This window comes from Oxyura jamaicensis, chromosome 21, assembly GCF_011077185.1.
Source record: "Oxyura jamaicensis isolate SHBP4307 breed ruddy duck chromosome 21, BPBGC_Ojam_1.0, whole genome shotgun sequence".
Lineage (NCBI taxonomy): Eukaryota > Metazoa > Chordata > Aves > Anseriformes > Anatidae > Oxyura > Oxyura jamaicensis.
This window is the reverse complement of record NC_048913.1, coordinates 623,926-640,377: the sequence shown is the minus strand read 5'-3', so window position 1 is coordinate 640,377 and position 16,452 is coordinate 623,926. Positions and strand designations below refer to the sequence as shown.

The window sequence follows — 16,452 nt, the reverse complement described above, 5'->3', positions numbered from 1 at the left end:
CCCCCCCCCCGGCGGCGGCGGCGGCGGGCGGCGGGCAGGGGGACGGCGGCGGCGAGGCGCTCCCCGGCAGGAAGGCCCCGCGCGGCAAGAAGAAACCCCCCCCGGGGGCGGCGGCGGTGCCCGAGGCGGGGCTGGCGGGGGGCAGGAAAGGCACCGCGGCGCCGGTCGAGTGCCCCACGTGCCACAAAACCTTCCTCAGCAAATACTACCTGAAGGTGCACAACAGGTGAACGCTCCGCCACGGCTCTGCTTCCTTCCGTGCGCCCGGGGCTCGGGGGGGCTGGGAGGGGGGCTCGGCTGGGTGCTGCCACTGCCCGGCCCCGCGGGCGCTACCCCGGCTGTGGTGCGGTGAACGTCGCTGCGGGCCGGGGCGTCCTGGCTGCCCCCGGGCTGACGCGTGAGGTCCCTGCCCCGCGGGTCGCTGTGCAGGGAGCTGTGCGTCCTCCAGCCCTGCCGAGATGCCAGGCTGCGTGTGTCCTCCAGACACGGGTGGCATTCGCACACATCCGAAACACTGTGGTTAAAACCCCCATGGCTGCCCCAGGCTTCTGCTGCCAAGGGTCTGATCCTGCACAGCTCAGAAAGCACACGGCAAAGGTGCTTAGGAGCCTTTCCAGAGGACCCGATGGCTGCGGGTGGATGATGGTGAAGGTGCGGAGGAGCTGCCAGCTCCTGCAGCTTCAGCCCAGGCTCTGTGCCTTAAGCTGTCAGCTTCTGGGCTTCCAAAACTAGCATGTGTTTGGGGGAATCAATGCGGGCTGTGGGGTTTGCACCTGCAACAAGCAGGGCGCTGGTCAAAGCGTGCTCTGGCATGTTGGTGCTTTTGGGTGCCGCAGGGTCAGCAAAACAGGTAACAGGAGGCTTTCCGAGGGTGCTCTCCAGCCCCTGGAGATGGATGTGTGAGTGTTGGCACTGCAGGAGACTAAGAGCTTTGTTGTCCAGGCCTCCCCATGCACAAGCAGCTTCTGAGTGAGCAGTGCTTTTCAAGCAGCTGCTTCAGACACCGAAACAGAGGCAGCTGGTGAGGCCTGCAGCTGCAGGGCAGCAGTGTCAACAAGTGCATTTCTTGCCGTCTCCTTGTTGAGTACAAATGCTGGAGCCCCCAGACCTGCTAGCGCAGCTTGATCTTTTGCAGCCACCTCCTAACCCAGGCCAGGGGAGCCCAGCTCTGCTGGCAGACCGGCAGTAACGGAGGCTCTTTGTTTGTGTGTCCCCAGGAAGCACACTGGAGAGAAGCCCTTTGAGTGTTCCAAGTGTGGTAAATGTTATTTTAGAAAAGAAAATCTCCTAGAGCATGAAGCCAGAAATTGCATGAACCGATCCGAGCAGGTATGCCCCTGAGTTGCGCCGGTCTCTTAGAGGGCGGGAGGTGGCTGCCACTGGAGCAGGTGCTGCTTTGCCGAAGCAGAATTTGAGCCTGTCCAGCTGCAGTCCAGATCACTCTCAGCTGCTGAACAAAACCCGATCTTACTGCTACTGTGCAGCACATGTGCTGCACGCGGGTTCCCCAGAGCATGATGGAAGTCCACTCTGGGTGAGGATGGCAGCAGCTTCTGTTCATGGTATGCTGGTTCACCATGATCTGATATTTTAGTGGCTTTAGCATTTTTTTCAAGCATATGAGAATACTCTTTGCACTGGAGAAAGTCTGTGTTCCTGGAGGGCAGGTTAAGCACATAACCAAGGCACAGTGCCGCCAATGGCAGCCATGGGTCTGACTTGCTGGGCTGGCTGCTGGCTTTGTGTCTGACTCAGCCTCATTCTTTCCTGGCCTGTGCAGAAGCTGATGCTTTCCCGTCCCTTGCAGGTTTTCACGTGCTCAGTCTGCCAAGAGGTATTCAAGAGGCGGATGGAGCTGCGGCTGCACATGGTGTCGCACACCGGGGAGATGCCCTATAAGGTCAGCAGTGCCTGCCTCTGGCATTCCTTTGAATAGCTGCTGCAGCTTGGCGCTGGAGGGAGCCGGAGCAGGCATGCCTTTCTATTCTGGGCAGCCGGGCCCTGCGGGCAGGTGCTGCATTGGGGGTTGTGTCGCTGCCTCACGGCAGTGACTTTGCTGTGTATGCGGCCCATGGCCTGTGGCTCTGCACGGGGATGGCTTTTCTCCCCAGCACCTGCCTTTCCCCTTGTCCCTGACCTGATCGCCGGCTCCCTTTCCTGTCAGCTGGCTCAGGCAGCAGCAGGGGTGTTCCCATCTCTGAGCTGGTACAGCCCCTCGGGACGTGCTGGAGCCAGGCAGCTTCCCGTGGCCCTGCTCCTTAGGTTTCTGCAGCCTTACCCCAGACTTGTGTTCTGCAACACAACCCATCATGCCGCAGTCACTGCTCAGGAGATGGCTGGAAGCTAATTCTGCCCTTGTCTTGCAGTGCTCCTCCTGTGCGCAGCAGTTCATGCAGAAGAAGGACCTCCAGAGCCACATGATAAAGTTGCACGGCGCCCCAAAGCCCCACGCGGTAAGGGGAGCAAGCTGGCACAAGGTGGAGTGAGTGGAGGCGGTATTAATGTGTCCTCTGCAGCAGGAGCACTGTAGAGAGCACTTAGGCCTGGGTTAGAGAATGGTGCCCACTGTCCACTCTGGCTCTGCTAAGTGAGGCAGGGAGTTATGAAGTGGAAATGTTTTTTTTTTTTTTTTTTTTTTGGGGGGGGGGGGGGAGGGGGCAGGTAAAGGAGCAACCCTTGTGGCTTTCTTGGCTGATAGGCCCAAGTACTGACCAGCATTTCACTTCTGGCAGGCTATCTCATCCCATTAGACATCTCAGAGTTGGGGTTGCTGCAACAGCTGCAGGGAGGGCCCCAGCACAGTGGGATGTGTCTTGTACGGCACGCTTGGTGCTGAGGGGCGCGGGTCTTCTGGATGCAGAGCTGTGATCTGCGTGTGGGCACGCTGCCTAACCCTGAGCTCTCCTGTGGACTTGCAGTGTTCGACTTGCTCCAAGTGCTTTCTGTCTCGGACAGAGCTACGTTTGCACGAGGCGTTCAAGCACCGGGGAGAGAAGCTGTTTGTCTGCGAGGAGTGCGGACACAGAGCCTCAAGTCGCAATGGCTTGCAGATGCACATCAAGGCCAAGCACAGGTATGACACAATCCGGTCCTTCCTGTGTGCCACCTCTGAACTCCTGCCTCCTCCTGAGGCCCCAGCTGGGTGGGTGCTGGGGAGCCTCCCGCAGCATCTGCAAGGTGCGTTAGTGGTGCTTGCCACCCCCCAGCTTTCCTGGAGGTGGTGTGCTGCAGGTCCTGCCAGAAATTTGGTAAGGGGCCAACCTTCAGTCCTGCTTTCTTCCAAAAGAAGTCCGTACTGTCTGCACTTCCTCCGAGTGTGTGACTCTAGTAATTAATACAGGTGATGACCGAAGCTCATCAGCTGTCCTGCTGCCTGGCTCGTTCCTGTTCTCAAAAGGATGAGCATGCATCAGCAGCTGCTCTCCACACTTGCCCTGAGTGTTGTTCCCTGAGCTGGTTGTGATGCCTGAGGAGCAGAAGGCACCAGCTCTGCGCTTCAGGAGCCTGTGCTTGCAGGAGAGAATTTGTGGGCCTCTGAAATAGTTTAGTTTGAGATGGGCTGAAGTAGGATTCAATTACAGTTACCTTCAGGGACTGAAGTCAACAAAAGCAGAGGTAAAGGCGACTGTACTCCAGCTGGGGCCTGCCTTGGGGGGCTCAGCTATGTTTTCCCTGCCCACAGGAACGAACGCCCCTACGTTTGCGAGTTCTGCCATCATGCCTTCACGCAGAAAGCCAACCTCAACATGCACCTGCGCACGCACACCGGCGAGAAGCCCTTCCAGTGCCACCTCTGTGGCAAGACCTTCAGGACACAAGGTATCCCCTGGGCACACAGCACTGTGTCCCTGCTGCCTCAGTCCTACCTCGTAGCAGCCGCCTTGGGGTTTGCAATGCTGAGCACTACGCTCCTGCAGGTATCTGGGACTTCCTGGAAGCAGCTGTGCTGAGAAACCTCTGCTTCCCCTCCAGAACAAAGCATGCTCTCATGCGCGTGGGATAATGCTTCAGGAAGGAGTATTACCTGTATTTTCCTTACTCCCACAGCACAAAAAGGGAAGACAGTGGTGAATTTTCCACAGTAATGGTTAGCTTAGACTAGCAAACTGCTGTCTATGCCCCTTTTAAGCATTCATGACTAGCCTGGCACAGAGCATACGTGGTCTCACCACAGTGTAGCCTGCGCCTGTGCCTGGATGGGGACACCCAGCGGACTGCTGACCTCCAGCTCTCTCTTCCCCTGCTCACGGCAGCAAGCCTGGACAAGCACAACCGGACCCACACAGGGGAGCGCCCCTTTAGCTGTGAGTTCTGCGACCAGAGGTTCACGGAGAAGGGGCCCCTCCTGAGGCACATTGCCAGCCGACACCAGGAGGGGAGGCCCCACTTCTGCCAGATCTGTGGGAAAACCTTCAAAGGTACCTCATGCTAAGAGATGTGCTTGGGCACGTCTGTCACAGTCCGTGCTCTTTCCGTGTCTCGAGATGGCACTGCTGTGTGGCGCTGCTGCAGCAGTGCTTCACACCACATGTCTGCAGCTGCTCTGCTGGCACGTGCTGCTGGCAGGGCCATCCTGAACTGCTGCTTCCTTCTCTTCTCAGCGGTTGAGCAGCTGCGTGTCCACGTCCGCAGGCACAAGGGAGTGAGGAAGTTCGAGTGCACCGAGTGCGGCTACAAGTTCACGCGGCAGGTGGGACATGTCCTGGTTCTGGGGACCTCTGTGACACACTGCGTGCCTGATGAGGGTACGCACGCCATGGGTTGCTCCTCTGCAGTGGCACAAGCAGATTCCCACTTTGTAAGAAGGCTCTTTTGGGAAGCATGCACTCCACCAGAGGGAGAGCTGTGTGCTCTAGGGGCTTCGGGCAGTGCTGGCAGCACTGGAGGGTGCGATGCTTGAGCAAGGCCCCTTGCAGTCCTGGCGGGCCCGTGGGGGCAGGAGAGTTTTGCTGTGCCCCTTCCCACCCCCAAGAGAAGCACAGCACCCTTTGGGTGAGCTGGCCCTCAGCAGGACAGTCCTTTCTGTTTCACAGGCTCACTTGAGACGCCACATGGAGATTCACGACCGTGTGGAGAACTACAACCCCCGGCAGCGGAAGCTGCGAAACCTGATCATCGAGGACGAGAAGGCGGTGGTGGTGGCCCTGCAGCCGCCCCAGGAGCTGGAGGTGGGCTCAGCCGAGGTCATTGTGGAGTCCCTGTCCCGCGGCTCCCTGCCTGAGGAGATCCCTGTGCAGAGACTCTGTTCAAACGAGACCTTTTCTACGGCAGATGTGATAGAGCAGTCACTAATAATAACAACAGCAATTCCTGATGACTGTGAAACGTAGTGCGGCTGCACGCATCCTTCCTACCAAACACAATACAGTGTTAGGCTGGAGTGACGCTCTGCTACACTTGTTCTTTTCAGCCTCCAGGGGCTTCAAGTCGCACGTCCAGCCTCTCTCCCTCCTCCTGTTTAAAGATCCTACCCCCAGGTTGCAGGGAAAGTTCCTAATGAAGTGATAATTGGGTATCAAATTAAGAAATATGAAGCTACTCAGAATGACTACTTAAATGTACATACATCGTATTGGATGGGATGTGATTGACAACTCCGTATGTGTAATACTGTGAATTGCTTTTTAATGAGCTCTCATTTGTGACCAGAAGGGATAGCTGGCTCACCTCCCATTTCTACAGTGCTAGCTCTTACCTTGCTCCATTAGTTCTACGTTTGAGTCTGAATGCTCATGATTAAAGTTTACCTTCCGGAAGAGTGTGTGACTGCCCCTTTCCTTAAATGTGTGCTGAAAGGACTGTGTCCTCAATTAAATTTGTGCCTTATTCCTACTTGGTTCTGTCAAGCTTCTGCTACTTATTTCTGTTTCTTTACTACATTAAAGGCATGGTGTGATCTTGTATCTTCTCACCATTGAACTAATTTAGCTGTTACTCAGCTTGAAACAGTAGGATTAGCTCAAGGAAGTGGGTGATTCTCTAAGCTCCTGTTTTTAGATGTGGGGATTTATACTTGTAAATAGTATTTTTCTGAAATAACACAATCCAGGGTTGCTGTCACATTGAAAACCATTTCCCGAGTGTTTCTGTGGGGTGGCGGTGGAATGTTATACCTGAAACTGAGCACACGTAAGGATTCATGTCCCACCCAGCCTCGGTCCCCTTTCCCTTTTGTACTCACCAAACAGGCAGCGCTACCATTTAAATGCACCTCAGGCTTAGAATGAGAAACATCTCAGCAAAAACTTGTTCTAGTAATCTTTCTGTTGAAAAACATAGAGATTTATGTAACGTTTTATTTATTTAACTTGACTGCTGCAAGTAAATTTAAAAACAAATTATGAGAATAAAAATACATTATCTGTAAATGTAAAATGCCTTTGTTTCAAAGGATGGTATTTAAACAGTACTCAAAGATTTGGACACAATGGATTTTACAAAAAATAAATACAAATCCATAATTGTTTAGCTGGTTCGGGAATTTCAGGGTGGCAGGTCCAGCAGTGAGCACTACAGTATGAGATATAGTGTACGTACTAGTTATAGTTCAGCATAAATACTTCAGTCTGCAACACAAGTTCAGCCGTACAGTGCACACAGGCAGCTTGGGGTCTTCACACTTGCGCAGGTCTCTCAAGCATCGCCACGTTGCAGCCGTTGCTTTTTCTCCCCGAAGTGCTGTGCGGACAGGTGGCTTTGGTGTGCTGGGTCAGCACAGCAAGATGTGGCGATTCTCCCAGGAAGGGAGGGTGGGCCCTGCGCTGCTGGCTCCCGTGTGTCCCACTATCTGGCTCCTCCACCCAACAGGGACCGCCACAGCACAGCCCCACTGTGCCACGAGGAGGAAAGCTCCACCAGCAGCTCGTGCAACAGCACTTCCCTGTGCCTTAAGACAAAACCAGCAACGAGAGGCTGCTGTGCCCAGGGGACCCTGCTGCTCCTGCCTCGCCATGGATCCTCTGCCACAGGCGGCAGTTTCAAGGCACTGTCAAAGTTTCAGACTTTGAGCAAAGCCCAAGCTTCATAAACAGCTTTCTCAAGTTTCACAGCTAAGTAGCTTAGCGTAAAATAGTATTCAAGGCAAAACAGATTTTTAAAGCTGTGAATGTGTTGATTTTAGAGAGATAGGGTTCTGATGCACTCAACGGCAAGCCAGAAGGCATGCAATCCAAGTAGACGGGCTTTCTGTTTTCATTTTTTTTCCTATTGGTTAAAAACCAAAGGCAGAAGAAAGAGCAAATCTAGCCACCATTTCAGCCACTATTACACTACAGTTTTCTGGAAGTAGTGCCCATATTCAGATGGGCCATACTGCAGTCTTTAACTGTTTTCTTTTTCAATAAACATTCCACAAGTAAACTGCAAGCAGCTTCTCTTCAGCTGAAGGTATATTGAGGAAATATAATTCACGCTACCTAGGTCACTTGAGCAAGTATAAAGGCAAATCCTACACGTGCCACACACACGCACACAAAAAGAAAACCCTAAAATAACTAACTTTCAATCCACAACACTCTTGCTAACTGCTACACCTTTGCCAAATGACCTCAGCAGCATTTTCCAATTACTCAGATTCCAAGAGCTTCTGCAAAGTGAAGATGAGACAGGCACGAGAACTCTCCAAGGGTTCAGCAGGTTGCCTCATACCGACTAATGCATTTCTGCACCACGGTGTCTAAACACCCCCAGCTTTTCTTCTACAAACCTGTGGCAAATCTTTTAGGGAAGTTGTGCTTACCTTTCTGGGCAATCTTTTTTTATTTCTTCTAAAATAGCAGAATTCCAACCTGGCTCCTTTACAACTGTGAAGGAATAAGAACTTGCCCTCCATACACATCGCCTACCTGCCCGATACAGCACGTGCTGATCGCCTGGTATAGAAGAATTGACAGTAAATTCTGTTAGTCACAAGAACTAGTCACAGAACAAGCCACACAGATGTTTTCTGCTATGTTCAGCCCCAAGCTGAACAACCCCATTGGAACAAATTCTGTCAAAACAGTAAAGGAGAAGGAAGGCTCCTTCCTGGCTCTGGCATGAGCCACGAGCCCTAGAAGTCACTCCACAAGCCAGCTGAGGGGGGTTCACTTTTCCCTTTAAAGAACAGTGCAGTTTGGGTGACCACAAATGAAGGCACCCTAATTGTAACAATATGATTAAAAGATAAATAAAGGTGTTCTGAGAAAAAAAAAGAAAAAGAAAAAAAGAAAAAAAGTGTTCTAGGAAGGATGGGAAAAGAAACACCTGCAGAAGTTTCAATGACAAAACTTAAAAACAACAAAATACACGAAGAACTAAGTTCAGACAACGGGACAGGCAAAGCTTCGTAACCCAGACTCTCTAAGATCCCTGCTACACAGACACCTTTCCGAGGGCATGAGCAGGAGCCAAGGGCTATGGTGACATGACAGGAAGGGCTACACTCACAGTAACCTCTCATTCAGGAAGGTCTCTTCCCCTCTAACCACACAGAGGAAGGTGTGCGAGAGGCCTGTCTCCCTCTGAAGCACACAACAGAGGGGCAGGGTGCAGACCACAGTCCTTCAGACAGACCCCTCCCGCCGCAGGAGGCTCAGGCCATCGGGGGGTGGTCCTGCCCATTTCCTTCTGTTCCTTTTTTTCTCTCCATAGGAAGAAACTGAAGAAAGGAATTTGGTGACAAACAAAGCGTTACAGGGTGAAGGAGCTCAAAGTGAAAGGCATCTGACCAAAAGCTGTAAGTCGTGATGCTGCAGTGTTGTTTAACACAATTGTTTTCTTCAGAGCTTGCCTCTCAGGTCTTCTCTGTGAGTAGTGCTGCGCCTTCTGCCTCCACAGAGAAGGACTGAGGACCGCTGTGCCCGGAGGCCTCGTGTTCTGCCAGCTAGGTTTCTACAACAGCATTTCAAACATTCAAAATTTTTACTCCCTCTACTGATCAGTGTATGTGTTTGTTTCCAAGCACCAATTTGCCTCTGTCTTCTCTCAAAGCAACACTGGTTCTGGATAATGAACTCGCATCGAGCCAGGGACAGTGCACCCCCCTGCTAACGAAGCTCGTTAAGGTTCTGGCTGTGAAGGTTCTGGCGCTGCCTGTTCAAGTTGATGGTGTTGTCCAGTGTGATGCTGTCATCCTCCTGCGTGGTTTCCGGCATGAACTGTCGGAATATGCTGACACTGCCGTGCCAGAAGATGGGCTCAGGGAGTCGGCCCACCACGCTCCACGTTCGCGTTTCAGGGTCGTACGCTTCCAGGACGTCTGAGAGTTCAAACGTGTTATCGTAGCCACCAGAGACGTAGAGCTTCCCGCCTAGCACGGCCACGCTCCCCCCAACGTGAACCTACGATTGAAGAATGAATATGCACCACAATTAGGAAGGGGGATTTTGCTCAAGGAGGCAGATGTCTTCCTACTGTAAAGTTAGAAGGGGGAAGGTTCTCACCAGCTGCTGCCTTCCCCCCACGTTAGCACAGCCATGCGATGCTAAACCGGCACCGACACTCAACATGAACTTCTCCTTCCAGGTAACCGTATGTTTAAATGCACTCCGTGTTCAGTGGGTTACAATCTAACCAGAATACTGCTTCCCAAAGGTAAATCAAGCCATTTTTAAAGTCTGAAAGGCGTCCAGTAGGTTGGTAAGCATCCTACCTGAAGCATGGCAGGGATTTTATCCCATTCGTTTTTCACTGGATTGTAAACATCCACTTCAGCTGAGTCATCTCTGCAGAAGATAACACAAAATTACTCCTCTGTGTTCTCAAAACCTTCTCCTTGTGAAGCCCTGAGTTCTTGTATGAAGGCTCTGGTCTCAATGCAAAGCCCTTAAGTACCAGCAATGATGCTCAACCCCAGGGAACACCCAGACCTTTGTGCTGCCCCTCTGTACATGCAACATGCAATCCCAGGCATCACACACGTACCGTGTATTAACGCAAGAGGGCTTCTCTAATGCTCAGGGCTAGTGACCTACACCGAAAGAGCCTCACTGCCACTTCTGCGCCTCTCCACAGGCAAAGCCACATTTCACTGGTGTACACTGAGGTTTAGGACACTACCTAAGAGGTACAGCAGACAATTTGGAGACAATCCTGAGGGCTTTCCCAAACTTCGTCTGTTTTTGAGTTTGCATGTACAGTAGATGTGTTCATAGACTGACTTTTGCCAGCCTGTGTTTTATAGGCTTTGGTGCCAAGAGCTTAAGAGTCTGGAAGAAAAAACAGTGTTCTGGAGACTTAAACCTCAATGCAGTTAAAAGTAATGGGATCCCTACTGCTTGAGGTTATTTTGCCAACACCAAATTTAGACAGGCCAGAGAACTGTAACAGAAGAGCTTAGGGGGCAGCATAATCCCCCAAGGCTTCTTTTACCCGCTCACCACTGCAAGATTCAAGCAGGACAGCAACAGGTGAGGGATGTTTGTAACACAGAAACGCACATTGCTGACACAAGAATGGAAAGAAGACAAGGTCAGGGTGGCCAGAGAAGTGCTGTCAATCCAAGACAGTCCTGCTACAGATGGATTTGAAAGGCTACAAAGTAGAAAATTCCACTTTATTCTTCAACTGCTGATCAATCTGAGTGGCCATTTCCATTGATTTCACCTGAAATTATGCTCTTTCAATTTAACACACCTAAGTCTTTATCTAGTAGAACAGACTTCAAGGGCTGCAGGCCCCTCTTCTCGCGTTTATCAGTCTATGGCTGCAAATTCTTTCTCTTAAAGATCCAAGGTATGATGTATAGTGGAAAAACACGTTTAAAACCCATCATAATCCAATGTTACATTTTATTGTCTGTCTGTGATAACTTCATATGTTGCCATTTGTTGCACAAGTGACAAGACAATACTATGGATTTCTTACACGAATCTGACTGGGAGAGGGAGTGAAAATAAACGAGAAATCTCACCTACAACATCAGCACCCGTTTAGCAAACCACTGCATCTAGAAACCCACCTGCTAACCCCACGGTGAAGCCAAGGTGCGTGCTGTGGGACTTGCTGGTTACATTCTGAACAAATATTCCTAAGGCACCTCTAGGACACACACTTCAAAACCAGATGTTTAGTTTGAGTTGCTTTTGCAGCAACTCAGTTCAGAGACGTACTTGTAACTGAACTGGTGCTCACCCGAGTGAGGCACCTTTAGCATGGGCAGTTGTAAACAAGCGTGTCCAGTCCCAAGGACACTGTTCTGAAAACCTTTCTTCCTCAAAACTGGTCAGAACAAAGAGCTGGTACCTACAGGCAGAGAGCTGGTAACTGCAGCCGTCTGAGCAACAGTCCACCTTGCAACACATGAAACCAGGGCAGAAAATCTTGACCCAGGGCATTTACTCATTAGCTCCTGCAAATGCTTAAATGCCCAGAAATCCTGAAGCTTCAATCACCCTGACAGTATTTGCTGGCAGCCAAGTAACTCAGACTACTGTCTGCCAACAAGTGCCTGGAACCAAGACATTAATCTGAGAACAAACCCAAGCAGAACAAACAAAGGGTCTTTGGTAGAACTTGCTGCTTTATGCAAGATCAAGAGGGGACTGAAAAAGCAGAAAAGCGTCTGGAGGCCATCACAGAAGTCAATGTTTGCTCAAAGTCAACACAGCAGGATAAAATGCTTCGGCACTAGCATGCCTTCTGGTTTATTTTTAATGAAGTGGATAACCGACGTGTTTGCTCCACTAGAATGGCTTCAGATGGGTAATTAAGTCCCAGGTTTGGGCAGGCGTTTAAAAATAGTGACCAATCATTTCATCTTCAGTCCTCCTATCTTTGCTGAGACAGAGGATGCACTCTGCTCTGCTACAGTTTAACATTTTCTTGGCGCTTACTCACTTATTTATAGCAACGAGGGGTACTGAACTAGAAGCCAAGAAAACTGAGAAGTCTATTCCAAGCACAACTGCCGACATCAGCCAGATTTGTAACTCTGTCTATTTCCCAACACTTGGGTTTAAATTCAGGTATTTGTACAGGATTAAAGCACAGATCTTTGAGGTTCAGCTACAGCAGAACTAAAATAAGGAAGCGTGGCAGTTTGCAGAGCAGGGGAAGCACTGCCTTGCTTTCTTGACTCAGTAACCTCATAGGACCACTTGTAAAATCCAGACACTTTCCCCGGGAAAACCCCTGTTTACCTAGTGTGGAGGCAGGGAGGGGCGGGAAGGGATGCGATCGCTGCCGCTGCTCACCTTATGAAGTACATGAGCCCGTTGAGAGTCACCGTCTTTGGCGCGAAGGACCACGGAGGCAGGTGGCCGCAGTTGACAAGGGACCAGAGGTCACTGTCGGGGTCGTAGCACTGCATAACCATGGACTCCTTGCCAGAGAGAGAGCCGATGGCGAACAGCTTGCCGCGGCACGAGGTGGTGGAGCAGTTGTCCATGGGGTACAGCATGGGCTGCAGAGCCTCCCAGCTATCCACCGAGTGGTCGTAGCGCTCCGTGCTGTCGGAGGCGATGACGTACAGCAGCCCGTCCAGCACCGTGGAGCTGTGGTATTCTCTGGCTTTCAGCATCGGGGACACCTCTGTCCACTCATTCACACTGGAGTTGTATCTCCAGACGCAGTCGTACAGCCTTGACCCATCCGAGCCCCCTGCGCACAGCACACAACATGTCAAGAGTCACTTCACAAAGCGTATTCCTTGGAAGGGAAACACTACAAGGTGGTGGAGGAGAGGGCTTGACTCAGGACCGAGTTCTTTATTGTGCCTTCCAGCTACACTTGTTTAATACCCACATGCACTTTTCTGCTTCCCAGAGCCACACGTTATAAAAACATCTCCGTACTTAGGGGACCACAGTAGTTGGCACCCAGAGGATTTTAACAAACTTTTGTACTATTTCTTTCCCAGCAAGCCAAGAATTTATCCCGAGTATTCAGTAACGACTTGAAACAAGTATCCTCCCTTGTTCCAGATAATCATTTTCTTTCCTGTTTTGCAATCCCTGCTCTGCTGCTCTCCAGAAGCTACTGTGACATAGCAGAGATTCACATTCACCAGTGCCCAGCTGCCAAGGCACTGTTCCCGTTAGCAGCACGGAAGCCTTCCAGCCTTCCCGACCGGCTGAGCAATGACACTGACACTACACAGAACCACCTCCACCAGTAGCGACCTTGCCGAAGCACGGGGCTCTCAGCAGACAGCACCCCCAGAGCTGCCTGTAACTGCGCTGGAAGGTTACCATGGGACATCAAGGCATTAACACAAACTAACCGTATGGTAGTCTTTCCTATTCACAACTCTGCCCTTAAAATCCGACCTTGTTCCCTGCTAACAGCTAGAGAACGAACACTTCTCTGTTCACCTCCATCTGACCTGCACTTCAAATCTTCAATAGCACAACATGCAGTCAGCACAGGTTGTTCTGCAGCACCTCATCTCCCAGGTGTTTGTTCTACATCATTATGACCACCACAGGACTGCCCCTGGCTAAGGGATATAGTTCAAAGAAAGTCTCTCTACGTGCAGATTAACAACAAATTTACACTCCTGTCACCTTTAAGGAAGTAATGACAGCCCCAGCAGACTGTCAGGAGGCAGAACGTGCGCAGGGGGAGACACCATGACGCATACACGCTGCCTGCCACTCCTCAGTGTCTCAGCTGCACCGAAGCCCAAGGCACCCGGGGCTTTCTGATGTGACTCTGCCTCAAGCACATGCTTGGCTTGTGATTCACAGGCTCTGAACCCAAACACTTGCTTGGCAGCCAGAAATTCAAAACCCCTCTCAAGTCAATCCTATTGTCCACAGCAAGCAGCTAGAAAGTTTCTCCAGCACAAGTTCTGGGACTTCTGTCTGCATACTCAGAAGTATTAGCCACAACAAAATAACTCCCAGATTGAGATCAGCTGCTAAATCCCCATCCAGCACCAACGCCAGGAGCCTCTGAACTCCTGGAGTCTTCAGGCTGCAGCCACACTGGGCCTGAGGAGTGTGTCAGACTCTTTGCTCCCCTGTGAAAAGCCAAGACTCACCACTAGAACCCAAGTATTTTTGGTGGGAATCTTGACGCTGATGTTTTCATACAAGCCTTCCCGACTCGTGCTTTTGCCTGCTGTTTCTTAAGCACCACTTGAAGACGCGGCTGTTTTCCTACGAGCCTCCTGCCTGCACAGCCGTTAACGACCCAGAGTGAAGGGCGAGACAGAAACACAGAGGCTGCTCTGGACCACGTGCACCTCCTGCCCTGGGCTGCGCTCAGCTTCAGGCAATGAGCCCTGCTGTTTTTCCACCTCCAGGAGCAGGCGAGTTCCTGACAGAGGAATGAAAGCAGCACAGGAGGCAGGCGCTGCACAGGGAGCGGACTCTGGAGAGCAATGTTTGCTTATTCCCTGGAAAGGCCCTCGCAGTGCTCTGGGGAGGACCTGGAATGCCTTGGCCCATGCCCCACCCGCCAGCAGCACCCGGCTTCCTGCAGGAGCAGGGGTGCCCTGGGGGTGGCCCTGCCAGCCTGCAGCCCGCCCAAGGTGCGCCGCGCACCTCGCTGGTGACTTACCAGTGACATAGATGTCATTGCCCAGCGCGGCGACGCTGTAACCCCCGCCCAGATGCTCGGGGAACTCGGCCAGGTAGCGCCAGTGGCCGGTGCGTGGGTTGTAGCAGTCGACAGTGACGAGCTCGTCGCAGTCGCGGTCGCAGCCACCGACGAGGACGAGGATCTCGGCGAGGCCGGTGGAGGGCCGGGGCCGCATGCGGGCACAGGGCCCGCGGTCGTGGCGGTCAAGGCGGGCAGCCTGGAAGTCGCGGGCCTCGCGGAGGAGGCGCAGACAGGGCGGGCAGCGGGCCACCAGTGGCTCGCCCTCCACATGGGCCAGCAGGTAGAAGCGGCGCACAAAGGGCAGACGGACGTGCGCCAGGAGCTGGGGCAGCAGCGGGGCGCGGGCGGCGGGATCGGCACGCACCCAGCGCAGTGCCAGCTGGAAGGCGGCCTCCTCCTTGGGGATGCAGAGCCCGTCATCGCGCAGGTAGGAGAGCAGGCGCGGCAGTGGGAGCCGCTCCAGCTGGGCACCCAGCTCGCTCACGTGTCGCAGAACGAAGCGATGCGCGGCGGCCGCCAGCGCGGGGCAGGCGAAGGCCTCGGCGAAGTCCTGCATGTCCAGCGCGTTGGCGGGCTCCAACTGGCGCGCCAGCCAGGCACCGCACGCCTCCTTGACGGCAGGGAACTGCAGCAAGTCGGCGGCACGCAGAAGGCGCTCGGCGATGTCGGGGCCCAGCCCGCCCACACGGCCAGTGTAGGCGAAGTCGAGGAGGCGAGCCAGGCACTCAGGCTCCACACCGTGCAGCCGCACGCGCTCAGCCCGCGCCTCCCGCAGCGCCCCGCCGAACATGGCGCGGAAGTAGCCGGAGGCGGCGGCCAGCACGGCACGGTGGGCCCCGAACTCCCGCCCGCCCGCCACCACAGTCACGTCCAGCAGGCTCCGCTCCGCTCGCAGTGCGCTCAGCCCCCGCAGCAGGGACACCGCGTGAGCTGGCTCCCCGGTCGCCGCCGCCGCTGTCCCGCCACTGCCCGTGCTTGCTGCCATGCCCTGCCTGGAGGAGGACGCACTGTGTCACAGCCGGTACGGAGCCCCTGGTTCAACCCTGAGAGCAGCTTGCAGGAGAAGAAAAAACAAAACAGGTGGGTTAGTGCAGGGAGAAATGTCCTCTGGCTGCGAAACAGGATAAGCTAAACAGCCCTTGCAGACGTTCTCCTTCCCCATCACGGGGGAGTAGCAGTTGCATAACGTGCTGGCGTTGCCAGGAGCCTGCTCTACTTAGTCAAATTACATTTTTAAGAAGCCCGTGGTCAGGTTTCCCGGGATTAAAGCAACCTCGCAGGAGCTGGACCCCTCTGTAAAGCGGGTAGCTTTGTGAGCGCCGCGCCTAAGCCACCAGGCATTCACCTCGGGTCGCTGCCCAACGGGAGGAGCCCTCCCCGCCCCTGAGCAGGGCCGCGGCGGCGTCCTGAAGCGCGAGCCGCTGACACGGGCGTTTCCAGCGGGCACCGCGCCCCCAGCCCCGTGCCGATCCTCTCGCTCCGCGGTGCCACCCGCTGTCTGCCACGAGGACCGGCTGCGCAGACCCAGAGCCCCCCGACACCCTGACGGAGCGCTGAGCTGCCGCCTGTCCCGCCGGGCTCCTCCGCCCTGCCAGCGCTGAGCCAGCTCCCCGACGGCTGCAGCCAGCTCCTCCCGTCACGCAGACGCTCCGCACACAAACGACGTTGCCGCTAAACGCGGGGCGCCCTCACGCTTTCGGCCCCAGCCCGCACAGCTCCGCCCGCACAGCCGCGGACCGGGTCCCCCCGCACAGCCTGAGGAGAGCGGGAGGCGCCCTGGGGCCGGAGTTGCCCCGCGGGGCCGCCGCAGGCGGAGGGCGGCGTGGGGCCGGGCGGGACCCCGGGGCCGTTGGTCACGGCGAGGGGGCCCGGGGGTACCGGTGCCGCAGTACTCACGGGTCGCGCCGCTCCCGACGGCTGCCGGCG

The 16,452-nt window shown here is 54.0% G+C and overlaps 2 protein-coding genes across 3 annotated transcripts in view; one reads left to right on the top strand and one right to left on the bottom strand.

Moving 5' to 3' along the window:
• The window catches only part of ZBTB48 (zinc finger and BTB domain containing 48), a 25,562-nt gene extending 19,187 nt beyond the window's left edge, over window positions 1–6,375 (top strand). Inside the window, exons 2-10 of the mRNA XM_035344937.1 lie at window positions 71–226; window positions 1,218–1,329; window positions 1,808–1,900; window positions 2,367–2,453; window positions 2,919–3,073; window positions 3,683–3,819; window positions 4,254–4,418; window positions 4,602–4,690; window positions 5,034–6,375. Coding sequence (XP_035200828.1) covers window positions 71–226; window positions 1,218–1,329; window positions 1,808–1,900; window positions 2,367–2,453; window positions 2,919–3,073; window positions 3,683–3,819; window positions 4,254–4,418; window positions 4,602–4,690; window positions 5,034–5,330 — 1,291 coding nt within the window. The 3' untranslated portion in view covers window positions 5,331–6,375. The remainder of the gene's footprint in view (window positions 1–70; window positions 227–1,217; window positions 1,330–1,807; window positions 1,901–2,366; window positions 2,454–2,918; window positions 3,074–3,682; window positions 3,820–4,253; window positions 4,419–4,601; window positions 4,691–5,033) is intronic.
• An 819-nt stretch (window positions 6,376–7,194) lies between these two features.
• Window positions 7,195–16,452, bottom strand: KLHL21 (kelch like family member 21). 2 transcript variants are annotated; one of them, XM_035344698.1, is made up of 5 exons: window positions 16,423–16,452; window positions 14,485–15,579; window positions 12,174–12,579; window positions 9,632–9,704; window positions 7,195–9,320 (listed from the first exon to the last, which is right to left on the bottom strand). In XM_035344698.1, exons 2-5 carry the CDS (start codon window positions 15,509–15,511, stop codon window positions 9,027–9,029), a joined length of 1,800 nt encoding a protein of 599 aa, XP_035200589.1. In that variant the 5' UTR covers window positions 15,512–15,579; window positions 16,423–16,452; the 3' UTR covers window positions 7,195–9,026. The 2 variants fall into 2 exon arrangements, with proteins under 2 accessions (XP_035200589.1, XP_035200590.1); XM_035344699.1 differs by lacking the exon at window positions 16,423–16,452 and having other exon boundaries at window positions 14,485–15,676.

What these genes read in the sequence shown, in the direction of transcription:
- KLHL21 (XM_035344698.1), bottom strand. Translation starts at nt 15,511, where the DNA reads ATGGCAGCAAGCACGGGCAGTGGCGGGACAGCGGCGGCGGCGACCGGG. An exon ending in CAATGACATCTATGTCACTG is followed by an intron (nt 12,580 to 14,484) that starts GTAAGTCACCAG and finishes TGCTGTGCGCAG; the next exon opens with GGGGCTCGGATGGGTCAAGG. An exon ending in AAATCCCTGCCATGCTTCAG is followed by an intron (nt 9,321 to 9,631) that starts GTAGGATGCTTA and finishes CTTCAATCGTAG; the next exon opens with GTTCACGTTGGGGGGAGCGT.